At 36.9% G+C, this 25,000-nt stretch overlaps 12 protein-coding genes across 12 annotated transcripts; 5 read left to right on the top strand and 7 right to left on the bottom strand.

The window, feature by feature from the left end:
* Window positions 1–47: 47 nt before the first annotated feature.
* On the bottom strand, window positions 48–1,028 carry C9374_000887 (uncharacterized protein; the record flags this gene model as incomplete). Its single annotated transcript, XM_044698993.1, has 1 exon — window positions 48–1,028. One exon carries the CDS (start codon window positions 1,026–1,028, stop codon window positions 48–50), a length of 981 nt encoding a protein of 326 aa, XP_044552029.1.
* Window positions 1,029–1,750: 722 nt separating this feature from the next.
* C9374_000888 (uncharacterized protein) lies at window positions 1,751–2,641 on the bottom strand (the record flags this gene model as incomplete). The annotated part of the gene is made up of 1 exon (XM_044699004.1): window positions 1,751–2,641. The coding sequence occupies one exon, from the start codon at window positions 2,639–2,641 to the stop codon at window positions 1,751–1,753; it is 891 nt and encodes a 296-aa protein (XP_044552030.1).
* Window positions 2,642–3,213: 572 nt separating this feature from the next.
* Window positions 3,214–6,103, top strand: C9374_000889 (uncharacterized protein; the record flags this gene model as incomplete). The annotated part of the gene is made up of 7 exons (XM_044699015.1): window positions 3,214–3,402; window positions 3,477–3,780; window positions 3,841–3,883; window positions 3,943–4,835; window positions 4,878–5,154; window positions 5,255–5,820; window positions 5,898–6,103. 7 exons carry the CDS (start codon window positions 3,214–3,216, stop codon window positions 6,101–6,103), a joined length of 2,478 nt encoding a protein of 825 aa, XP_044552031.1.
* Window positions 6,104–6,177: 74 nt separating this feature from the next.
* On the bottom strand, window positions 6,178–7,126 carry C9374_000890 (uncharacterized protein; the record flags this gene model as incomplete). Its single annotated transcript, XM_044699027.1, has 2 exons — window positions 6,178–6,858; window positions 6,911–7,126. The coding sequence occupies 2 exons, from the start codon at window positions 7,124–7,126 to the stop codon at window positions 6,178–6,180; spliced, it is 897 nt and encodes a 298-aa protein (XP_044552032.1).
* Window positions 7,127–7,576: 450 nt separating this feature from the next.
* Window positions 7,577–8,620, top strand: C9374_000891 (uncharacterized protein; the record flags this gene model as incomplete). The annotated part of the gene is made up of 1 exon (XM_044699038.1): window positions 7,577–8,620. One exon carries the CDS (start codon window positions 7,577–7,579, stop codon window positions 8,618–8,620), a length of 1,044 nt encoding a protein of 347 aa, XP_044552033.1.
* A 1,401-nt stretch (window positions 8,621–10,021) lies between these two features.
* C9374_000892 (uncharacterized protein) lies at window positions 10,022–11,092 on the top strand (the record flags this gene model as incomplete). The annotated part of the gene is made up of 1 exon (XM_044699049.1): window positions 10,022–11,092. One exon carries the CDS (start codon window positions 10,022–10,024, stop codon window positions 11,090–11,092), a length of 1,071 nt encoding a protein of 356 aa, XP_044552034.1.
* A 274-nt stretch (window positions 11,093–11,366) lies between these two features.
* Window positions 11,367–12,098, top strand: C9374_000893 (uncharacterized protein; the record flags this gene model as incomplete). The annotated part of the gene is made up of 1 exon (XM_044699060.1): window positions 11,367–12,098. One exon carries the CDS (start codon window positions 11,367–11,369, stop codon window positions 12,096–12,098), a length of 732 nt encoding a protein of 243 aa, XP_044552035.1.
* A 23-nt stretch (window positions 12,099–12,121) lies between these two features.
* On the bottom strand, window positions 12,122–13,498 carry C9374_000894 (uncharacterized protein; the record flags this gene model as incomplete). Its single annotated transcript, XM_044699071.1, has 1 exon — window positions 12,122–13,498. The coding sequence occupies one exon, from the start codon at window positions 13,496–13,498 to the stop codon at window positions 12,122–12,124; it is 1,377 nt and encodes a 458-aa protein (XP_044552036.1).
* Window positions 13,499–13,989: 491 nt separating this feature from the next.
* C9374_000895 (uncharacterized protein) lies at window positions 13,990–15,117 on the top strand (the record flags this gene model as incomplete). Its single annotated transcript, XM_044699082.1, has 2 exons — window positions 13,990–14,375; window positions 14,418–15,117. 2 exons carry the CDS (start codon window positions 13,990–13,992, stop codon window positions 15,115–15,117), a joined length of 1,086 nt encoding a protein of 361 aa, XP_044552037.1.
* An 18-nt stretch (window positions 15,118–15,135) lies between these two features.
* On the bottom strand, window positions 15,136–17,025 carry C9374_000896 (uncharacterized protein; the record flags this gene model as incomplete). Its single annotated transcript, XM_044699093.1, has 1 exon — window positions 15,136–17,025. One exon carries the CDS (start codon window positions 17,023–17,025, stop codon window positions 15,136–15,138), a length of 1,890 nt encoding a protein of 629 aa, XP_044552038.1.
* A 662-nt stretch (window positions 17,026–17,687) lies between these two features.
* Window positions 17,688–21,128, bottom strand: C9374_000897 (uncharacterized protein; the record flags this gene model as incomplete). The annotated part of the gene is made up of 1 exon (XM_044699104.1): window positions 17,688–21,128. The coding sequence occupies one exon, from the start codon at window positions 21,126–21,128 to the stop codon at window positions 17,688–17,690; it is 3,441 nt and encodes a 1,146-aa protein (XP_044552039.1).
* A 348-nt stretch (window positions 21,129–21,476) lies between these two features.
* Window positions 21,477–24,789, bottom strand: C9374_000898 (uncharacterized protein; the record flags this gene model as incomplete). The annotated part of the gene is made up of 5 exons (XM_044699115.1): window positions 21,477–21,770; window positions 21,838–22,210; window positions 22,261–23,011; window positions 23,066–24,141; window positions 24,191–24,789. 5 exons carry the CDS (start codon window positions 24,787–24,789, stop codon window positions 21,477–21,479), a joined length of 3,093 nt encoding a protein of 1,030 aa, XP_044552040.1.
* Window positions 24,790–25,000: the final 211 nt, after the last annotated feature.

A 25,000-nucleotide genomic window follows, 5' to 3' on the forward strand; every position in this document is an offset into this window, starting at 1 on the left:
CTATTAACGTTTTATTAATACTAGTAGGGTGTTAAGAATAATTGAAACTACAAGGTGTGATAGGGAGAAATCTTTTGTGCTTTAAACTTGACGACATTGTTGGTCGATGAAGAAGGTGATAATCCTGGTAATTTTTGTGATGAATTTGACAAGGTTTTACAACAAGTTGGTGAATGAGTTTCTCCTTCATCGGGTGTGGTGGTATTGAGAAGATGGAACGTCCATGATGGGAATGTAAATTGCATGGATTCAATTTTGGGAACTACTGACGATGCTAATGATTTAGTAGTTGAATGATTGGATGAATGAGTATGTATGGAAAGTGATGAATTCTGATCTGGTTGATGTTTCTTTTTGTATAAAACTAATTTTGAGGGTTTTGAAATTCCCTTGTGGTTCGAATTCTTTTTTTTAGAGCAGCATGAGGATTTCAGACGAGAGCGATTTGTTCTTTTTGATGTGGATATTGTTGTTGTATTCATTTCATTTGTAGGTGGTAGTGATAGAGGTAAGGTGGGTGTGTGATGAATCATCATGGTTGAGTGTGGTGGTAATAGTGGTGGTGGTGATGAGATTGGACAGGAATGCATCATGTTAAACTCCTCATCCTTCTCCTCGTTGTGGATTTCAAAACGTTGAGGCTTCTCATCTTGATATTCCTTAGAATGATCTTGTTTCAATGAATGATGTACATTCATCCATTCCATCTCTTGTAGCTGTGGTTGTTGAGAATTCTCATCATCATGATTCACCAACAAGGGTGTGAAATGATCATTTCTATTCATCATCATTTTCATGTAACAAGTGATAAAATCTTGGACGTCCAAATTCAGCATGGGTGAAGAGGAAGAACAACTCACCATGTTTGGAAACAAATTGGCTTGAGAGCAGCTCCTCGTGTGAGTCATTTCACAATTATGAATGATGGTGTTCATGCTGTGGTGATGATGATCAAGATGACTCGATGATCTCGATGGTGATAATTGAAGTTGTTCTAATAGTGAGGTTTTATGACTCACAGTTGTCATGCTGTTGAGGTTGTAATTGATAGAGTCTAGAGTGGTTGATGGTTGAAATGAGTAGTGACAAGCCATGCAAACAAAGATATCAGAATGGAGAGCAGCCTTCTTCTTCTTCTTGTTGTTTTATTTCAATATTGTATTTCTTGCATCGCTTGCATTCAATAATATAACATGAAGTTTGCATCCCAGTACTGTCGACTACTTTTAAAGAACAAGATTCTTTGTTTGTAACTAGCCCCAACATTCGATCAACCAATCACATGCAGGTTAATGCACTTATATAATACTATTTAGAAATTTTGAGATGAAATGTGTGGTGTACTTCGACAGAGAGATATTGCCAAGTAACGACAGAATGCAAGGAAGACGTTCATCCCTTGTTTATTTCTGGTGGTAGGAAAATGTGCGGCAAATTTTGTTTTGTATTTCTGAAATGACAATTGACATTTACCAACTCTTTAGTAAAATTTTAATATAAAAGCATAGAGGTTCTTCCAAGTCGTGTTGGAACGGAGAATCCAGAAGCAGAACATATCTTTCTTCTTTTCATTTCAGCACTGATTCCATAATTGCTTTGGTGTTGATGTATTTGAAAAATAAAGTAACTTGGAGGTGCAGCAAGTTTTGCATCTAAGAGAGAAAACAAGAATTACAGAACTAGATGCAAGTAGTGAGAATTTTTTCTCGAGTGTATGAATGGAAATACTGATCCAAGAATTCTTGCAAGTTTATTGGTTACTTGGTACATACACAAACGATACATTATGAAATTTGTAATTATTTCCACTTTTGGATTTCTCTTTTCCACTCTCCACAAACGCTTGTTCTTTATACAAGGTCCATGATGCAAGATTTCGTTGTTTGTTTGATGAAGACTGCTGTGGACAAGTCGTTGAGTAGTGGCAGGACGTTGGAGATTGATTGGACTTTCTTGACATACATTCACTCTGAGGAGAAGAGGATGAGAAACTTTTCAATGATTCTTTTGGTAATTCAAACGAATGTTGAATTGAACTTGGAGTGGTGGTAATGGTTTCAGTGATGAGACGACCTTGTGGTTTCTTTGTCTTGTTCTGCTTGGTAATTTTAGAAATGGGAGAGAGAGATGGTGAACAAGTGCTTGGACTTGATTTTTTCCTTTTTTGTTTGGGTATCACATGTGAAATAGTGTCGTTGTTGGCCAACGTTGATAACAATAGTGGTGTTGGTGGTTGATGGTCTGTACTCTCGTCGTTTTGCATTGGAGGAGTTTGGAGCACACATGATTGATCAAGGACGATGGCAGTTTGGCAGTTGATCTGACATGTGGCCGGATCATGGAAATTTCTCTGTAAAGTTTCATCCAATGGAACATTCTGACAGTTCAGTTCGGCTTCCAACGAGGTTGCACAATAATTGGGTGGATCACAAGAATTTAATTCTTTCAACACTCCATGAACATCTAATCTGAGAAAACAAGGAGTGTTTGGTGTAATGCATGAAAGAGCTCTCTCCAAATCATTTAGGGTATGAATATCATCCGAGTATGGATTGAGAAGCGACATGGAAGAGAAATATGGTGTTGTTAATGATGATGGTAAATAATTATTGGTTTCAAGGGAGGGTGAAGAGTAGTACATGAAACAAATTGGCGCAACGACAAAGTGTTGTTGTTGTGAAGAAAAAGCGAATCGGAAAGTGTTGTTGTGCCGTGTTGTTGACCAAGAGGTTGAGATGCAATTTGTTTTTGTGAAAGTTCTAATGTGTGAAGGCTTGAATACGATCTAAAAGTCATCCGTGAATTCATCTGCTTCGAAATGGTAAGTATTTGATATAATGCCAATCAAACTGTCAGTTGTCAAATACAGTGTGCACAAACAATGATCAGCTAAAATTCAGCTAGCAATTAAAATCGGCGATTTCTCAGGTTCAGCTCTCTCTTTGAAGATATTAACCCACAAACTTAGAACAAGGCGCGTGCCCTCATTCCCTTGTGGCGTACAATTAGTTAACTGCCAAGTTCTTGTGTAAATAAGGATTGCTCGAGTTTGGGTATTGTCATGAAGAATTGCAAGCTCATTACGCAACGACATGTGATTTCCAATGAAATTTTAACGGATACTAACAAGATAATTAGCCAATGGATTCTCACAGGAATCTATCGGATTGTCATCAACATCACTGTGAAGATGGGACACAATAGATTGAAAAAATGAATTCATCACAAATTGAATATGTGTATCATCTTTTTCCGAACCCTTCTACGGTTGAGTTGAAATTTAAGAAATCGGGCGATCATTTGAGTTTAATCATTCATCAAAATATCGGAGTAGTATTGCTACATTATAAAGGAAAATCTGTAAATATTTTGGATGAATATGTATTGACTGAGATGGATCAGGTAAGAAGAAGTGTGTGTGGCTGATCGCATAAAATAATATCATGATGATGTATTTTTTGCGGAAATGATTAAAGATGATCGGAGAAATTGAGAAATTAATTCTTGATGGTGTTCTACATGGTATCATGTTTTATAGTTTGAAAAAAGATAGTTTTATTGTTGGAGCTGATGTAAATATGATTTACACGATTACAGATAGCCGAAAAGCCAAAGAGCTTTCCAAACATGGACAATCACTCACCCGAAGAATTGAATTATTACCAGTAGTTGTATTAGCTGCAATTCATGGTAGCTGCCTTGGAGGAGGTTTCGAAATTTGTCTTGCAGCTTCTCATCGGGTGTGTTCTTCTTCAAATAAGACTGTTGTTGGATTACCAGGTATGTTTTTCCAAAATTTGTGACAAATTCAATTTTCAAACCATATCTTCTATTCGATAGAAACAAAACTTGGCCTTGCTCCAGGATGTGGAGGATGTGTTAGGTGAGTCAAAGTTCGTACTTTCTTAGACCTGAAATTCTGAAAACTTGATATAATTATAGATTGCCTCGATTGATTGGACTTGAAAATGCGTTGCAAATCATCTTACAAGGAACTCATGTGGAAACAAAAAAAGCTCTCAACATTGGAATGATCGATCAAATATTTCCATACTCAGCTGAAGCGAAAATGCAGTCACAATCATCTCAAGAAAAATCTGAAAGACCTCCACAAGAAGATATTGATTTTTTCCAGAGATGTTTCGATTATACAAGACAACTGGCTCTTGAAAATACACAAGAACGAGAAAAAATTGTTTCAGAAACTGTTAACAATATTCTAGAGCTTGCAACTAAAGGAAAAGCTGTGTTCAACCAGGAGCCCTCATTCCAATTGGAAAAATACAAACGAAGAACCATTACACTTTCTGAATATTTAAAGGACAATCCAATTGGGAGATTACTGATCGGATTTTTTACAAATACAAGTATTCAGAAACAAACCAAGGGACATCCGTACAAGTCACCATTTCTCATACTTGATACGATCATGAATGGTTACACAAAAACAATTGATGAGGCTCTTGAACTTGAAGCAACAAGTTTTTCTGAACTCGTTATTGACCCTGTCTCTAAAAATCTCATTTCCCTATTCAACACTGTGGAGTCAGCAAAAAAGGCTGAAAACTTTTGCGACCCTAAATACTGCAGTGTGAAGTGTAAAGATGTGATCAAGAAAATTGGAGTTATTGGCTCCGGAACGATGGGAGCTGGAATTGCACAACTTTGCCTTTTAAAAGGTTATAACGTATATTTAAAGGAAGTTGAATTTCATTACTTGGAACGTGGATTAAAGAGAATTAGAAATGAATTATTTGGAAAATTGGTTGAAATTGGCAAAATGACTGAACACGAACGAGATGAAATGATGCAAAAACAATTAGAATCTGGATTAGGTATGTATTATCCTTTCTTTGATATTCTTTTTACACGTTAAGAATATGAGCCTCTTGAAAACTGTCAAATGGTTATTGAAGCTGCATTGGAAAGAGTGGACATTAAAAAAGAAGTATTAGAGAAAGCTCAATCCCTAAATAAGAACATTATTTTTGCAACCAATACTTCTTCCATTCCCCTCACGTCAATTGCAGAAGAAAGTGATTTCAAACAAAATGTCATTGGACTTCATTTCTTCAATCCTGTACACAAAATGCCGCTTGTAGAAATTATTTGTACTCCATACACCTCACAAGAAGTTTTAGCTCGATGTTATCAGTAAGTAGAAGAAAATTTATTCACACACAACCATGGTTGGCAAACAAATTGAAAATCTCTTTTATCACTAATATATTTTTCTTTCTATTTTTCACATAAGACTCGCGTTGGATCTCGGAAAGCTTCCAATTGTTGTCAATGACAGTCCTGGATTCTTAACCACTCGCTTATTTGCAGTTTATTGTTTAGAGGCCACCAGCATTGTGCTTGACGGAGTACCTTTTGAAGAAATTGATAAAAGATTACAGCAATTTGGTTTTGCTGCAGGACCATTAAGTACCCTCGATCATAGTGGTCTTGACATTGCCGTTCACGTCATGCCTATCATTGCAGGAAAACTTAATCTCAAATTTGATCATTATGAAGCTTTGAGCGAGCTGGTGAAAGGAGGAAATGTTGGCGTCAAGAATCATAAAGGATTTTTCCTTTACGATGAAAACGGAAGACAATTAAGATCAAATCCGGAGGCATTAAGAATCATTGGAAAACATCAATCGAAGAGAGAAAGAAGAGTTAATATTGCCACAATTATCGATGACCTCATTGATCGATGCATTTTAACGCTGATTAACGAAGCCTCGAAATGTATTGAGGAAAATATTGTTTCACTACCAGAAGCCATCGATTTGTCTCTCATACTAGGATTTGGCTTTCCTCCATTTTTAGGTAAGTCGAGAAGATCGATATCGTTATTCACAAACTCAACTCTTCTATTGAAAAACAATGACATTAATCATACCTAGGAGGATTATTAAACTTTGCTGATAGACTGGGTATCGCTAACATTGTAAAAAGACTCGACGAGTTGGCAGAACGATATGAAACAGTGAAGGCTCCTTGCAGATTATTGAGAGATATGGCCAATTCCAATCACCATTTCTTCCCTGAAAGAATGGTCATCCATAACATTCTGGACAGTCAAAGAAAACAAAACCTTAGTAAACTGTAAAGTAGTATTGGTGAAACATTGTTGTAGCCAAACATGTGATTTTTTCTAATTTTTATTAGAAGCACATTTTACTCTTAAAGATCCTCGGCCTTGTAAAGAAAATTGAACCATGTCGATCTTTTGTTGGAATCATCCTTAGAATCGTCTGTAAAAGCAATATCGAAAGGAAAGCTTTTTCCATTCATCGATGACAAATTTTCCTCAGAAAGTCCAGGAAGGTGCGGTATATCTTCGTGTGCTGACTGTATAATTAGCACCAAACGCTTCCTTAATTGTTCTTGTAACTTGGAAACGTCAGGTGGAAGATTAGGATTATTAGGGCTATTTAACATTTTGCCTTGAATATCGGTTTCTTTTCCATTCGACGTCACCTTAACGAGAGGCATACCTTCAAATAAGTGATTCCATTGAGTGTTCCAAGAAATTTTGAATGGTATGTTCCAAGATTCGAAAGGGACTTTCTCTTCTCTCTTTCCTCCGAAAATACCATAAAAACTAGAGTCTGTTTTTTTAAGAGTGTAGTATTTAACTTCAAAATTGAAGGACTTAGAAAGTATGCTTTCTGGTAATTTGATTATCGGAGTTGCTGATGGTGTTTTCTTGGTGTTGGTTGTGGATGGAGTTTTTGCACTGGGCGTTGAAAAGAAATTTTCAGGCAAATTCATGCATGCTCGGAGAAAATTCTGAAATGAATCAATTACTTTCTGTGTCTGTTGTGATATTGTTTGATTTAATTCCTTCTCATCGATACTAGGCTGTTGAATTTAGAAACTAAAATTATCAAACGTTAATTCTGCTTCAACTTACAAAACTAATTTGGTCCAAAACCTCACAGTCTGTTCCGAGTGGATAAACTTCTCCGAGAGCTCTATGAAATGTGATGGTCGATAATATAGACTTGATACAGTCTTTTATAATTAAAGTCTGGTCCGAAAAGAGCAGCTTCCCCTTGTGCTTATGATCTGGAATTACTAACGGTAATTGAATATTCAGTTCTTGGGAGTTATGTACTTTTCTGTTCATGATGAAATACTGTACAAAATTATGAATTGTTTTTATATTTATAAGGATGACAAGCGGCCGGGTAGATTCAAAAAGTTTTTCTCAATTTGTTGCAATGAATTATTCCAAATATTTACTTTTTGTTGGATGTATGAATTCCGAAAGTAACGTTTACTTCTGGTGTTGAGAATAGAGATTCGGTTGTGTCCCAGGAAATACAAAGAGCGACGGATGTTGTGAAAATTTTTTTAATCTATTTTTGAAGTCGTGTAATGTCCTTAACCAGGTTTGTTTGTCTTTCTTAGATGAGCATTTTGGAAGCTTTTGAAGAATGGCATGACATGGACTGATCCGTAATCCGAAAAGCACCTGCAAGAATTGTTGTGCGCCTTACAAATTCCAGTTATTTTTGTTTTAAAATTCAGATCAAAAAAAAGCCTGAACCAGTCTTGCCTCTCCTCATCAAACACAATGCCTCTGCGGACGATTAACAGGAACGAAAAGAAGAGCACAAACCCTCACACTCCCGTGTTGAAGCGAAAGTACTCTGATTTTGAAGATCATGATGAATTGTGTGATGATATTATGGTAACCAATTGCTGGCTTCCGATTGCGCAATATCAGCCACTAGTAAACACGGGAACGGAATTTTCAGAAATAGCACCAGTTAATGAGTTGCTAGACACTACCGAGTCCAGTTCGAAGAAGACTAAATTATGGACAACAACGAATGTAAAATCTCATGCAGGATTAATAGAATCAATTTTTGTAAATAATTATATGAGCAATAACCTGAGCACATGCAGCTCCGCATCAAGTACTATCAGAGAACACCTGAAATTTAATTATGAACGTTTTGAAGAAATTGAAGTAACAGAAGAATATGAAATTTTCAAAGCAACAAGAAAAAGTGACCACAAGTTTTGCAGAGTAATTGTTTCGAAATGCGTCTTTCCATCTGTGGAAAAAGAAAATATTATCAAATTGGTGACTCTTAAAAACAAACATATCGCAGAGATTACTAATTGTGGATTTATTCAACAATTTCCTTGGTTTGAATACAAATGGTATAAGGATGGATGCATTGCAAACCTCATCAAGCGAGGAGAGTATATTTCTGAAGACAACATCATTAACTTGATTTACGGATTATTAGACGCTATTCTTTTTCTCAAGGAAAATAGAATTTTGTTTAGAGATTTAAATCCACACAATGTCATGATTGTAAAATCAAAATTCGAGTACGAAGCATTCTTTAGTTTGGAATACAAAGGACAGGATTCAAATTGTACTCAATCTTTATCATCCAGTATGAAGGTACTTGGTGAAATAATTTTCATGCTCATTTCTAGAAAGAAAAACCCTCCGCTTTCTATCCAACGAGAAGATCTTGTAGAAAGCATTTCAGGTCGCTATAGCGAGAAAATTATTGATTTATCTTTACTTTTAATGTTTTCTGACCTCTCAATCTATGAAATCTTTCAGCTCATTCATGAAATGAGGTCTATGAAATAATAAAACCGTATAACAAGAATCTTGAAATTCTTCTGATGCAATCGAACTCGAGAACGTCCTTTCAATATTTTGCCGACCGCATAAAAGTCATCGAATCGTATTTATGAACATTTGCTGAGAGATAATAATTAACATGTCCAATAATTCCTCTTCATCCGTTAACAAAAGTATTTTTTTCTCCCACAATGGCAATAACTTTGGAAAAGCTCATTACTCGATACTGAAAATTTAAAACCAAAAGTTCAACCAGTGAATGCAACGACATTTTTCAAGTGCGTTGTATTACAATTTTGAGCTAGATTCAATTTCATTGCCAGAGTCTGCTCCGTTTGAACGGATGACAAGAAGCTGGCTGGTTAAAGCATACAATCCTTGCACAGCGATACAACATCCAAGATTTTGACAGGTTCAGTTAGACATTTTTGTATGAACTTGCTGATATTCCACTTAATCACGCAAAGAGGAAATTCCTAATTAACATTTTGTCAGCGTGATTGTTCTGTCTTCAATAGTGTGTTGATCACACCATGCTTTATGCATGGATGTTCAATCGTCGAACCAAAACTAGAGAAATCACCTAACAGTTTTGAAAATCTTTAACAACGACATTCATGGTGTAGCCTTATTTCATTGACCCCGCCCCAAAAAACCGTTTAGATTCATAGATTGTTCCAAAGCAAGAGCAAACGTACGCTCAATTTGATTCAATGAATCAATCGCAGCGCATGATGCAATTCTCACAAAGACTTCTTGTCAGTCGCCAACACGAAGAAGTCTTCAGCAAAAAAAACACTCAAGATCATAACGCATAACGATTGTTGCGTGTGGCTTTTTCTTGCTCTGCCATTGGAGTTGTAGACGAATTGGACTTCCAAATAGGAGTTATTTATATCTGATCCTTTGAATATCAGAAACAGAGTGATTTATCCTTCTGCCAAACAATTTTTTTGTAACCGCTGATTGCATTAGTTGGCCAACTCATCGGAAAGAAGAACAAGTTTGAGCGTGTCATTGGTATGTATAAGCATCAGTGAGGGTTCTATGGTTGATCGTCATGATCACCGTAAAGATATCCACTATTTGAAATTCTATTTATCGTTCGCCACTGATACATTATTCATTCATCACTGAAATTCATCAACTGTACTTGTTTTGGGTTTTAAATTCATCATCGTCAGCAAAACCTAAAAGCAGCCAGCCATTCAACATTTGTTCCAAAAATCAATTCATCATACCGGTCTATCCCAAATAACGAAACGTTCATCACCTGTTGCATTCCAGCTAGTTCTTCTTTCATTGTATACAACCTTTCATCAATTCTCCTTACATTATATTTATACACTCCGACCTCTGTCACTAATTGAAAATCCGACCAACTTAATAATAACACCAGCATTTGAAATGGCTCCACCAAAACAAAAGGCTTCCTTACCAATGCCCCAATGCAATCAAAACCATACTCTTGATCAAAATTGTACGTCGTTCACTTCCAACTCACTGTTGTGGCTCTCTCCGAATGTTACAGAAACAAACACTAGTAATATCGCAAGAAGAAATAGCACTGGTGGGTCAGCATCACACTCCATGAATACGGGCACATCGTTCGTTGGAGGAAAACCAATGAACAGCATGTCCTTTGGACTCACGCAAACAAGCTCAAAACTGTCAAACAATCAAAATATTGGTGCTCACTTGATGAACGATCAATCCTTTTGCTCATTGTTATGTGAAACATTCCCTCACTTGATAAGCCCTGAAATGGTCTTATCACCTCCTTGCACAAGCTGTGACCACACACACCACCATGCAAACAATTCTTCATGTCTCTTAAAGTTAGATGTTGAGAGCCTTGCCAGAGAGTTGAGAGCAATGAATTTCATGGAAGACGAACAAAATAACGAGTATGACCAAGCCGTAGATCAAGCACATACTGTTTCGAGCTTCTCTTCTCCAAACGTCCATGGACAACAATTAGCCTCTAACTCGACATCCACATGTGGTTGGTCACAACCAAATCAGTCGTCGTCTTCTTCTTCTCTTGCAATACCCTCTGTAACAGTAACTCCACAATCCTCACCCGAACCAGCTGGTTGCTCCGCGTTCAGCTTGAACGACCTAGATGCCAGTGTATTATCTGAATTATCTGGAATATTGAGTTCCAAACACGGTAGTCCAAGAAGAAGATCCAAATCAGATACAGGAAGAGCTCCACAAACATTTAGCCCAGATAAAAAGAAACAAAGTCGAAGATCAAACAGTGAAGATGATCATCAAGGATTACTGGTCTCTTCTTCTTTCATACAGAAAGAGAAAAAGATGGTGCAAATGAGAGGTGACAAATGGTTAATCCATGTCGAGGACGGAAAGAAGAAGGACAAGAAGCATAGCAGCACTAGCAGCGAGCTTGTTTTTCACACCGTCCATTTTGTTGATAGCCACAGAAAGGGTGCTCAGACTCCTGAAAAGCATTGATTTTTGTTGGCTTTATGGCACAGCTGTCCAGGATTGATCACATCAGCTGATATTTTGCACGCAATGCGTCACCACTGCGTTCATCACTCCTATGTGTATTTTTTTGTAAATTGTAATATTAACATCGGTAATGGACCTACATAAACGTCCTGAATACATTTCCATACACTTATCCATCTCTCAACCCTCTTTTGAAACACTATTTCCAACTTGTAGGCTTTATATTATTGGAGAGGCAGACCGAACGCACAATAATGATCATCACCATAAAAAAATGTCGGTTAAAAGAATTAAGGGTCCCTCACTCTTTTTAAAAATGTCTCTCTCCGTTCTTGTTCTTGTGATTACCTTTGTTCTTGTCGTTTGTAATTGTTGCCTTTCCGAGCAGGCAAAAACGCCCGACAATCAAACGAAATATTTTGTGGACCTTGAACATTATGGAAAGGATTTAAGAAATTACACGAACTTAGCAAATATCTTGAATACCCTTCCTTATGAAAAGGAGGCCAGATCATTAATCCGACAAGTCTTAAAGAAAGAGGACAAATTGTGGAATGAGTTCTCGAAAGCAAGATTACGTTTAATGATATGCAGAAAGACGATAGATGATCTAAGATCTGAATTACCTCGTGTGGATGATGAACATAAGTTGATCAAACATTTAGATTATATTGTACAGGAGGAGATTAAGGCGGATGATGATGATCTTACTGAGATGTTAACGTCTGCAGAAGATTCGACTAGAACTTCGCAGGATGATATTAAAGAATTTCTTCAAGAACTGAATCATGACCTCGAGCAGTACAACGATCAATATTTGAAGAAAGTAGTCATGTACGAATTCGGTTTGCAGACAAGAAACAGAACAATTACAGCAGTAGCATCCATTCTTAGAGGAAGATCATTCCCCACTGCCTTAGACATGTGTAAAGCTCTATCCAAGGAGCTTACAACCGATACACACATCAGTTGCAGAAAAATTAAAAAACATGGTCCCTCCCCTTAAAATATAAATCGTTGAGTTCAACTTCATTTCATTTCACGCATTTGTCTTAATCTCTCTCGATACGAGCATAGACAACATTCAGCTCGGCATAAAAAAGTGAAAGAATCAACAGTAATGGGATTAATTTGAGTATCCACACCTTGATGAATAATGTCTCGCAACAAACGACAGTCTTCATATAATTTCTGCCAACCGTTTTTCAGGTCCATATTTTCTTCTACTTGCTTCAACTTTAGAGAGGCGTTTTGTGTGGATTGTAAAATGGCAAGCATGGATTCGTTAAGAGCCTCAATACTTTTCTCGCAGTCATGCAACAAATCCACCAATAAAGGCATATGATGGATCTTAATGAGCTCCACTTTCTTCCAGTATTCTTCTTCTATTTTGTTTTGAGGCCAATGACGAATAGATTCCAGCTCTACAAGAAAAGTGTTAGTACTGTTATCATCTTGTTTTCCAAATGAATCATGTGAATCACCTTCATCTACTTCAAGTTCAATGGAGTCATCACTTTCCATTCTTGGACTAGCACTTGAAGACTCTATTTGTTGATATTTGGTCTTTTTACTGGATGAGGATGGAGAGTTTGATTTTCTCTTCGCTTTTGAGGCGTCAATACTTGGCGAAGCGGAAGGTTCTGCGCTGTCTTCAATAACTTTAACTAAATTTCTGGTATCTAAACTCTTAGTTCTAGCTTGCTTATTCCTTTCAATTAAATCTTCAATTTCTTTTTCAGTCATTGAGGCCAATCTTTCTTTTAGTTCATTTCGTTTACACACATTCTTGTATCGATTTGAAAGTTGAATATCAGGGAAAAACCCTTCATATTCTTTTTGTGCAATGAGTGACCACTTTTTATCATGCTTGATACAATAATGAAGCAGTTCCAAGTCTTCTTCATCACTCCATCTATGTTTTTTAGCATTAAGGGTTCTATGATATCGTTGATATAAAAAGTTAGAGGTATATTGATTGTTGAATAATTTACGATTGATTTCTTTCCATTGAATGGGATTATTACTCTCTGTGTATTGACGTACGGCTTCAATGAGCATCATATCTTGTTCTTTGGAGAGAGTCATCTTCTTCTTTTTTTTCTTATCATCGTTTTCGTCTTGAGGAGAAGAAGAAGACTTTTTCGATCGTTTTTGCTTGTTGTTGTTGTTACGTAGTGGAGTGGAGGAAGAGGATGATTTTTTGTCCATTGTTGTTGATGTTGGATCGGTAGTAGTAGCAGTAGTAGTAGTACTAGTGGTGGAGTGGAGAAGCAGAGAATGTTGATGATGATGATCATCGGAAGGAGATGAAGTGGTGGTGCTACTACTCATTGGTAGAGTAAATGAAGATCCAGCACCGGAGGAAGATAAGCGATCGAGTGAAGAGCTATTACTATGACTCATTTAGTTGTGGGTAATGATGATGATGATTCTAGTAATATTTCATTCGTCGTATTATTTACAAAATTATTACAAAAACAGAGAAACTAGAGCTGATGAAATCACAAATGATACAATCGTAGAATGATGATCCGTAATGTTAGATGAGCCTGATCAAAGAGATTTCTATTTACAATAAATGTTAATATTCTCACTTTGAAATTTGAAACACAGGCTCAATGCTGTGAGAGAGTCAAATTTTGTTTGTTGTATTAATTGAAATTGTCCAATGATGATGAGATGATGATGATAATACAAATGAAAATTGAATGGCAATCCTTTCACTACCTGTCAAACAATCAGTAGTGATGTCTGTGGTGGCCAATCTTTGAATCAAACACCACTTTCTTTTTTATTCAATCAACAGTTGTTCATGTCCCGCCCAACAAATGTACAGTTATTAGTACATTAAAAAAAATCCATCAAACTCGATTGCCTTGAATATTACTATCCTCATGTTGAGAAAAGGAAGTGCATCATCAGTTGTAAGAGCAAGGGAATGGAATGGTGATATCGCCTCTTCCGAATCGATGAACTCAACGACATCACATAGAAAAACAACGAAAACAACATCCTCAAATGCAAACGCAATTTCAAATTCAAAACAAATTTCATCACCAACACCTAGGAGTGGGAACCAAAAAAAGGTATCTCATCAAACACTTGAAAATTTACTTGACCATTCAAAAACGAATACAGTGTTGTCTCAAGCAAAACTAAAAACTAAGGAGACTACCAACAAGGTGGACAAGCTTGCATTAGAAACTGTAATTTTAGAGGAAGAACTGAACAGATTGAAATCAAATATTATGAAAGAAAAGGAAAATTGGAAGAATGTTCCGTACGTATTGTTACAATTTAGTTGCATCTAACTTTTTTCCAGAAAACAAGGTATTTGGAAAAGTTCCCAAAAAATACGAGACAACATGTCAGGCCATTCTCCATTAATGTCCACAAAATCGAATAGCTCCCAACGAGATAGACGGCCGTCGTCGTCAAGCTCTAGTTATACTGGAGAAGGGAAGGTCATTAAAATAAGGTCATCTGTGACAAACTTTCAGGTCATTGGTGAGCAATCCTGCAACAAAGATGCACCACAACCACTTAAAACAAAGCCCATACCCGGAACAGTTTATGAGGAAATTTGCGAATTGCCAGAAAATGCATCAAGAAATAGTGAAAATCAATTACAAACATACCCAAAACAAACAAAATTGGCTGAAGGTCAATACGATGAAGCCCTGCAACAGAAATTATTTCAAGAAGCTGTCAGATCTTGGCGAGAGGGTTCCCAAACACAAGCTGAGGAGATGCCTAATTCAACGACAGGAGGTGGCCTTCTGAGGCAAGGTGATTACGACGAAGAACTTCAACAAAGATTATTCAGAGATGCCGTTGCGGCTTGGAGAGGAGAATCAAAACCTCAAGTCACAAAACCAGCAACAAGCAATGCAGAGACATCATCTGACCCGTTCGTGGAAAAGAAATCAAGCGGTCTATCAATGTTTCAGACTGAGTTTGTGGAAAACTTATGTAATGCAACAAGATATACCTACTTTGACAAGCATTTTCGAAGTAAATAATGTTGTACTGTACAAAATTTAATTCATTCTCTTTTTTCTAATGTCAGCAATTTTCATCTTCTTTTGGAAGGCAAGTGTGGTTTTGAATCTCTGGTGAATGTCTAACATGACAATAGCAATTTCTGTTTGCAACTTGTCGAAAAGATCATCTGGAAGGTGATCATTTTTACCAGTATTGAAATGATCCAACTTGGTCTTGACCTCTTCACACGAGGTGCGAGTGATGTTGAGAGCCTTTTCACCATGTTCATCAACAAATTCAGTAAATATTTCAAAAGCAACTTCATACTTTCTCTTTTCAACATCTTCAAGCTCTACTTCTAATGCTGTCTTCTTCTTTGGTTGATCTTGCATCTCTTTGTCTCCAGATGAAGACGAGTTGGTTTGATCAAATAGACGTTCTTGAAGATCATAGGATCGATTGCAAAACTCCTTGTACATGGCAACCTTTTCCAAAAAGTCAAAAGACTCGGCAGCTTTTTCTAATTCACAATGTTTTCTGAATAGTTGACGAAGTGAAGGATCTGCCATTGTGTCCAATAACATGATAGCATTGGCCTTCTTGAGTCTCTTTTGTGATGCTCCTTCTCTATTGATTGCAAGAATGAATATTGTCAAAACAATAGGAACAACAAATAACACTGAGGTACCAATCAATCCCAAGTTTACAGAACTCGCAGTCAATAAATAATCATTCTTGTTTCTTGCCAACTCTTTGGCATAGGTAAGCAAATTGCTCACCACACTCTTCCATGCCAATTGTGTCGATGTGAAATTCTTACTTTCCATCAATTTGATAGCATCTTTTTGTTTTCCAGCCAGCAATAAATCAACCACCACTTGTTCATACGGATTCACAGGAATACTGGATGAATTGAAATACGCACTTCCGTTCAATAATTTTAAAAACACGTCTTCGGGTAATGCATCCACGATGGCTGCAATGGCAGATGTTGCTCTTGCTTTTGTGGATTGCCATCTTGGAATGTATGGGTTTGTAATATTACTGTAGACTCCAATTTTGAGAGAACTTGCAGCAACTTCACTGTACAAATTGGCATCTGCTCTCAAAATCAACAATTCAACTTCATTGGAAGTAGAAACTGGAAAGGCCACACTGATCACAACAGCCATAGCAATAAAAGCAGCAATATTCACAAGCATACCAATAATGGACAAGACTCGAATGCAATTCAATTCCACAGTACCACAACAAGTCGAAACCGCAAATCCTTCAGATTTGGATGTCTTGCTTGTTGCTTTACTTTGCAATGAGAGAATGGTTCTAGTTTCCATAATCACACTCTGAGATTCGGCCTTAGTCGTGACATCATTAGCGGAAGTAACCTTCTTAATGGAAACTGATTTTTGGCTCACTCCACCGGCGCTGTTGACTTTTGTGAGCGGTTGAGCGACGCCGGTGGTGGCGTGATCGATCAGACTGGTACCTGAAAACTCCTTCTTCATTTGCTGTATTTGTGGAGATTGACAGATGAATTCAGCCTCTGCACATGTAGAAAGTATATCATCTCCTCCACCAGCACTGCTGTGGCTGCTGATGTTGTCGGTGCTGAGTCGACTTTGAGTTGGTAGAGTTTCCACTTTGTTGTTGGGCTCAACAGTGTTCATTGAAGGATGCACATTCTGGGTAGAACACGTAGAAGCAGTAGTTGTGGTGGTGGTGGTGGTGGTGGTTTTGTTTGGAGGGTTTTGATTCATTGTCGTAGCAGTCTCGTCGGATGATGGCATTGTTGTAGTCGTAGTAGTAGTTGTTGGTTGGTCTGATGATGATGGGTCTTTTTGTTCTTCTGATTCAACGAGAGATGAGTGGAAAGCCTGCTCTTTGATTTCCAAACCCACAGCAGCGTCATCATTGGTGCTCATAGAAGGAATGGTGGTTGTGGACATTGAGTGTCTGTAACGGTTGTAATTGTTTTTATTACTCTTAGTGAGTTGATGATGATAGAATAGTACTATTATGAAAGAGATAACGGTTCTGTAATAGCTGCTGCTGCTTGGTTGGAATCTAGTTGTTGGGGTTTTTTGTTTGTGGAGTTTCTGTGAGTGGTTTGGTGAAATGGATTTTGAAATGAGTGCTCTGCTCTCTTATTGAAAGGACATGCTGACTTCGTTCACAAATTTCGGCAAAACTTGTCTTTTTGCGACGAGAGGCAAATACCGCAAAAAACCAATGCCTGTTTGAATTTTTGCGCTCGTATGACTTTGGGAAGTATCTAACAAATTTCACACTCGCGGAGCAACCCAAAACCTGGCGTTCCCAACTACCACTTCGCTGGTGTAACATTCCTTTATTTGGTTCATTCGGGCTACGTCTCAGTGTTTTTGTTACATTAGCTTTTTGTTGTTCGCCCAGCAAAAGCTGCTTTGTCTTTGTTGAAGGACAAAGGCTTCTGCTGGAGCTATAATGAATAATAAAACGACTTGAGGTATGTTGTTGTGATTAGAAAAATACGGTGTAATTGTGGTCGGAAGAAATAAATAGGTGAACAATTTTAAACGTGTTCCAATTTTTGGACGAACTTTTTTTGTGATGAAAAATGCTTGACATTTTATTGCATGTCTTGAGACGAAGCCACCACCTGGCTCAGCTGGGAATACGAAACGAGGTTTTTTGTTTTCTTTGCAAATACGTAAAAAGGAGGTGACAACAACTGATAATTTCCAACAATCACAGCAATTTGTTTTTGATAAAGCTTGGTGCTGGTTGTTGATGAAAATTGTCCAATTAATTTAAATTTGAATGGATCCGTCTGATTTGGTGCCACAAATATTTTAAATGAGTTAATTGGTTCAGAATGTCGAGATGCATTTTCATTGTTCTCATTGAAATTGCGAACCTCTACGGTTGCATTGCTCAAAGAAATATGATTAGTCTTAATTTCAAATTCTACGGGCTTTTTAAGCAAAAATGCCGCAATATGATTTTGAGCATGAATTAATGAGTCGTGTGTTTGAATAATGGTAAAACTGATGTCGTCGGTTAATGTAAGTCGTTCTGTTAAGTTTGGCAAAACTTCACTTGTTTCAATATGGAAAACAGGAAGTGAAATGTTGTAGTAATTGGAAATGCTTGTCTCCATGAAATCGGTGGCAAATCCGGCCCTATAGTCATGTCTTGACTGATGGTATGATTGACGGATGGAGTTGACACGATGTTGTAAACATCGCAATTGTAAGTCTTTCGCACAAATTAAATCTTGATCTGTAAAACTATAAGAAATGGATGTCACGCTTTCTCTAGCTTGCTTTCTTTCATTATTAAAGTCAACAAATTGTTTTTCAGTCATTCTCATCAAAATTTGTTGGTTAATTTGACTAGGGGCATCACAATATTTCCTCTTTCTATCGTTATTGTATGAAAGATATACACATTCTTTTTTCACTAATTTGATTTTCATGTTTGAGTAACTTCTATGATAGTCCAATACTGTGGTTCTTTTTGAATAATCACGTGACTCTCCGAAAAATCCTTCAAGAGAACGTGTTCCCAATAAAGACAAATCAAAAACTGCATCTTGTGGAATAATTCTGATCAATTTCTGAATTGTTTTGATGTTATGGATAATGATGTTTTTTGTGAGGGTTCCGGATAATGTAAAATTATTATTCTTATTGGAAATAATGACGTCTTGGAAAACGGTATCCCACTCATTCAAATAGTCCAAATTTTCCTTAAGAACTTGCAACACTTCGTGCAAATTGTGTGAAGATGTTCCATCATGATTTTTGTCATCGTAAACATGAAATAAATCATGTATCGCTTTTAAGTACTTATAGAATCCTAAATATCGATAGTTGGTTCTCTCGTTCAATAATCGTAATTTTTCAAGTAACTGTAAATTGCATACATCACGTAATACATCCTCAGATTGATCATCATATTTGATAAACGAGCTCCGTTTAACTATTTTACACCACTCTAAAGGTTGTTGTCTATATATTTCATCGAGTGTGTTCAATTCAAATCGTTGTAAAATAGAACAAGAAATTTTGGTGACAGCTATGTCTTGATTGCTAAAATTTGCCACACACACTTTACCAATGTTAGTATGAAGGGTTTCACTCAACAACGTAACACTTAATTCGTTGTCATTGCTGCTATGATAGAAAGAAATGCCTCCAGAGTTAAAATTCCGTGGTTCTTTTTCTTTCCATTCAAATGAAATTGTGTCTTTGTCATTCACTATGAAGGAAAGTGGTATGTTGGTCGCTTGTGTTCTTTGAATAACAATTTTCATCAAATGGCAACCGTTTCCGTTGTCGTTGGAAGAAATACAAGCAGAGGAATGGCGTGCAATTTGAAGGTTTGGAGCACCTACTTTAGTGGCAACCGGATATAATTTTGGTCTCCCATTAATTGCATTCCTCATGTTTTTGCAATGGTGACTGTAGCAAAAATGATGTAGTTCATTTGGGCTCGATGTGAAATATTTGTAATTAGCAGACCCTGCATCTGACACAGTACAGACGATGTTTCGAGTATATGTGTCACGAAATTCAGAAATCGTGTCTCTAATGGTTTGTTCAGTTTCAGTAGTGCATACTTTGAAGTTTCCAGGAATTCGAACTTCACCGTTAATACTGCAATATAAAGTTTGAACAATTTTTTCAGCTAAAAAACCCTTGGGTGGAAAATTCGGACTCTGAGCTAGTGCAGTACAATCACTAATCTTCAATGGACCTTCATTGGCACCGTATACAAGCCCAAGCTTGGTATTGATTCCTAAATGCGGTGTTACATCTACTGCATCAATTTGAACAAGACCAAAATTTTGATTTTCAATAACCTTCATTTTTTCTACTAGCTTATCAAAGTCATCTTTGTCTAGTTTAGTATTCCCTTCTCCATATGATGCGGTGTGAAAATGATGGTCGAGTGTGGATGAACAAGGTAGGACTAAGTTACATCTTTCAGAAGAGGGTTCAAATTCTTGTCCTCGTTTCAACCCTCTCGCCAATGCTTCATACGCATTGTATCCCATGATAACCAATAAATCTTGAGCAAAACAAAGAACAGATGGGCTCCATCTATGGCCTCTACTGTCTTTGCAAATTAATTGTGAAAAAGCATCACGAAGATATGTGAAAAAGAAAGTTCGAGGTACTAATTTGCGACTACCTAACACCTGAAAAAACAATTTTTTCAATTCTTGAATATCCTCATCAAATATATCACATTCCGAATAATAACTATCATCATCGTTATTTTGTGATTTAAAATCAGCATGGTCTACAAAATTATGAGAGATGGTGTCGGACTTGGTATTTACAATTGATGAGTGTGTTGGAATAAATTTGTTGTTAATTAGTTGTTGCAGCATGTAATACGGTGCTGTTTGTTCTTTTGTTGAATATGACAACGTGATGTAGTCTTCAGCAAAACCATGATCCAGGATTTTATGTAATTCAATAACGCCGACATTTTTTTCTGGTTCGAGTAATTTCATGATGGTTGAACTAGAATAACGTTGTGACGTTGTTGAGGTTTGAGGTGGGTCTTCGCAAGCTGTACTTGTTTTGGAGTGTTTACGTTTTTGACGAATTCGCATCAGCTCGTCATGACACTCTTTCAATTTCAAATAGCCTTGAAAATGTAGTTTGTTGATCCATTCTGATGTTAACTCTTGATTTTGTCTTTGATTTTGAAATTTTGGGTCAGAGTAAATGTTATAGATAGCACTATCCTCGTCCGGGTCAATGCAATCAGTAACATATTGTGCAATCTTTGTTGAATTGTCAACCTGGAATTTGCAACAGTATAGAACAAATGGGACTCGTTTGTTGTGTGTGATGAGGTATGAGAAATATAGTTCGAGATGGCGATGGATGGTATTAAAATCCTTGCGATGAAATCCACATTGATCAATAATATCTTCTATTAAATGTTCGACATTAATATATTGATGGACTGCGAATAGCATTGTTTTGATGGCAACATGATATTCCGGTCTCAACAGACCGACAAAGGCGTTTCGTTCATGTTTTAACATTTTTATTGAAAAAACCTCCAGCAAACACCAGAACAAAACTTCGACAGCCTGCTCGACCTTTTTTAAAATGGTTAGGATTCTAAAAAATAAAGTGCTTTCCAAATGCTATTGTAACACTATTTCTGGGAGTTGGGAACGCCAGCCCAAAACGCCATTGATTTTATTCAATTGGATTTGCGTGGCTTTCAACAACACGAAATGTGATCATGTTGCGAGCATGCATGTCAGTTATTTCTTAAAAGTTGTGAGAATCCTTAGTCAAAACTGGTCAATTCAAATGCGCGTTACGTGATTACAAACCAATTAGATCAACAACACAATATTAAGGAAGGAGTGTGCTAATGATGTTCAAAAGTAAATAAAGAAAAAGCCAACTACAATAAAAACGTAAACAAACACCAATGACAACCCGTGGAAGTAGTTCGAACGACCATCTCTAGAAATAATGTTCAATACAAAAACTGCAAAAAAGATGGCAAATAAATTGAATTGAGGAAATTCCAATGAAAACACCATTTTCTGGTTGCCACCAAAGAAAAAGAAGGATCCTAATACCAATATTGGAATTTGTAGGAGAGAAATTTGAATAGCTGCCACGTTACCAATTTCAAGAGCCAACGTCACATTGTCGTTTAAAGCAAACTGTGTTCGTTAATTGTTCAAGTGAAATGACTCAATAAAGTTGTTGAACTTTTAGCAAAAAACTTACTTGAATAGCGTTCAGAAATTCACCAAGTGAGGGCAAAATTGCAACAAATGTCAATCCAGCAAATTGCGAATTTACGCCAATGCTGTCGAATGCAGGTTCTAGAGACGCGGTCATAACTTCAGCAACAAAGCTATATGCAGCTGTGCAAACGATTAACACAAGTATCGCTATCCAGATAGGCCAAATACCCTCTTCAGTTTCTTGGTGACTATCTCCTTCATTTGATTCTTTTGTTTTAACGGGCACTTCTTCTTCTTCACTGTTATCATCTTTGTGTTTTTCTGTATCATGATTCTTTTCAGATGTACTTGCCTCGTTAGCGGTAGATGGCTCTCCAGAATAGGCTTTCTTTGGGGGTTTTTGCATTAAAAATCTAGTGAAACAAACTTGTTAACACTCAACACCGTTAGATCCAATACTAACCTATGTGTTCTTAGACTGTAGATTAAACCAAAAATGTAAGCAAATGGAAGAATTATGGCTGTAGTAAAGGCTAAAGGTCGCACCTTATTTTGATATAACGGATCATGAATAAAATCTTCTAAAGAAAGGTCGCACCCAACACATCTAATACTATAAGTACTATTCGAGTTGTTAGAAATGGGTGTAAAATTTGATTCTTGAACTATGTTTGGAATTTCAATGAAGGTGTGGAATGAGAGTTGATTTGTTCCCTTCGTTATATCTTCACTGTCAATATGGTATGGAACAATTTCTATATCTCGACCATAAATTGTGTTAATGGATTGTTTTTTTGTTACCTCTGATAGTTTCTTTCCATGCAATGTGTTGACATGTTTCTTGTACTTTTTTCCATAAAGTTTTTTAACCGTTTGTTGAGCTTTCTCAATCCAATTCCAAGCGGAATCGTGAGTCTTCTGATATATGCTGTTCACTGAGTTCATTGTCAAGTCTGGCTCCTCAATGGTACGATTATAGGGGAGACCACTCAAGCATTGCCCACACTTCAATTCCTGAGCACCAAACAGGAGAAAATATACACATGGTAAGAAAGCGCCAACCACAGCAATAAACAGTAAAATAGAGGATACACCTGCTGCATATCTGTTAAAGTATTGTTCTCTGTACCGTATACCTCCAAATATCATGGAGACACCAGGTGTTAACAAAATTGCAGCTAAAATGGCTCCAGTAATGGATTGCATCACCACACCTTTGATTGTTGTTGAGTACTGAAGGAACGGTATGGATAAAACACACTACTTACCTTGTAACTCCTTGTACAAAGCTAAGAAATACAATATCAATTCAATAATTGTACCAAATGTTGCGTTAATCATAGATCCAAATATAAAACTGGTTTGAGCAACAATAGACTCAACACAGTGTCCAATGATTATGGCTAAAGGCATGGCGCTCACAATTGAAAGTACAAATATGACCATGCTGTACTTGGATGTAAGCTCTTCTTCTAATCCATAATGTAGCCCTAATGTGACAGGTATTGTCACTAACAAATTAAGAAGAGGAACATTGATAGAGAAAAGTTTCCATTTGAAAGTTGAAAACGACAAGGGTGATGTCATCCTTATGGAAGAGTCGTCTTGTGAAGAGTCATCACTCTCCATAGTTGATTCACCATTGATGGAGTTGTCAATCTTCTCAAGTTGAGCTACGTTTCCATGTCTAAATCTCAGAAAGAACATGTGTTTGTTGATATCGAAAATTAGTTTTGAAATAGGTGCAGCAACTACAGAAAACCAAAATAATACTGCAATAGATCCTTGGATGAATGTAAGAGGAAGCCCGAACAGAATAAACCAAATGACATGAACTGCTTTTGCAGATTTTGGCTCAACTCTCGCATGATTACTGGTGCTATCAATGAGCAAACTGCTCTCTTCTGTTGTTTTTTCTTTTGAAATGTCGGGAAAAACTAATTTCTTCTTAAAAGGGTTTAACACAAAGAAAGAAAGTCGAAATAATGCCTTTCCATGATCTACTCCAAAAATTGAAATCCAACTCAAAACCGAGAAAATGTTGAACAACACAAATAATACAAATCCAACAGTGATAATATAAACAAATCTAGAAATGAAAAGGATGATCGACTTGAATTGTTCATAAAGTTTTTTAAGTGCCATTTTAGTTCTGTATGCAAATTTTCGCTTATCAGATTCACTAATCTCAGTATCATCATCAACTGAGCTTGCTTGCGCAATTTCTATCTCATCTTCATCGGTTCCAATGAATGCACCTCGCTCATGATCGTAAAATGGAAAATTGTGGTGTGACTCTTCTCGTCCAAAATCAAATACAGACTTCATTCTTCGAATTGAATTTCTGTTGGAGTGACAATACGTCAATAATATTTCCAGATTGACACACATACCTTCTTTTCATTTCCATGGTCTTGTGCTTTTTTGATGAATTATTAGGAGTAGTCAATATCTCACCATAAAAAGAAGAGGAGGGCCGCATGGGTTTTCGTGTAAAATTGGATCTTGTGACAGAACGAGGAATGGGTGAGCTGTTTTCTTGAGAGGATGATTTGGGCACAAATGTTTTTGAACTTTTCAATTTGGCAGCGCGCTTTGGGGAAGGAGTGGCATCAGTATTTTCTTCATCTAAATCCATCAAGCCTACGGATGTAGTTCGGATGGTTATGGTTGATGATGCACGTGCGTCATTCACTTCTTCTGATTCATCCTCTTCTACGTCGGAGCCTTCCTCTTCGTCTTCAAAATATTTCGTACGAAGAGAATTGTTGGCCATTAAATTCTTCGGTGGAGTCCTGGGAATGAAGGATGAAAGTCCTTCTTTTGAATGAATCAAGATTGGTTGTGTACCTTCTCTCTGAATTCGTGAGGTATCTTCTGTTGTAATAATTTCATTGTCTCGGAATGTAATACGTGCATTCTTTTTCTTCTTTGATGGCTGTTCTGATGACAGTGATGGGTCTTGGCTCATGGGATTATTTTGGCTGCTCATATCTTGGGTACACAAATACACCGCACCTCAACCTCTCATCAAGCAGCTTTTGATGTCTTTTTTCAAAAACAACCAAGCACTGAACAAGCCTTGTTACGACAAGCTCCTGGCACATTAGACTAAAAAAGGGTCTGTGGAATTGTTTTGGGAGTTCTTTTATTTTGGCCTTATTAATATTCGCTGCTCTTTTTTCAATTCTTATTCATTGCTG

The sequence above is a fragment of the Naegleria lovaniensis genome (genome assembly GCF_003324165.1).
Source record: "Naegleria lovaniensis strain ATCC 30569 chromosome Unknown tig011, whole genome shotgun sequence".
In the NCBI taxonomy this organism is placed as follows: Eukaryota; Heterolobosea; class Eutetramitea; order Acrasida; family Naegleriidae; genus Naegleria; species Naegleria lovaniensis.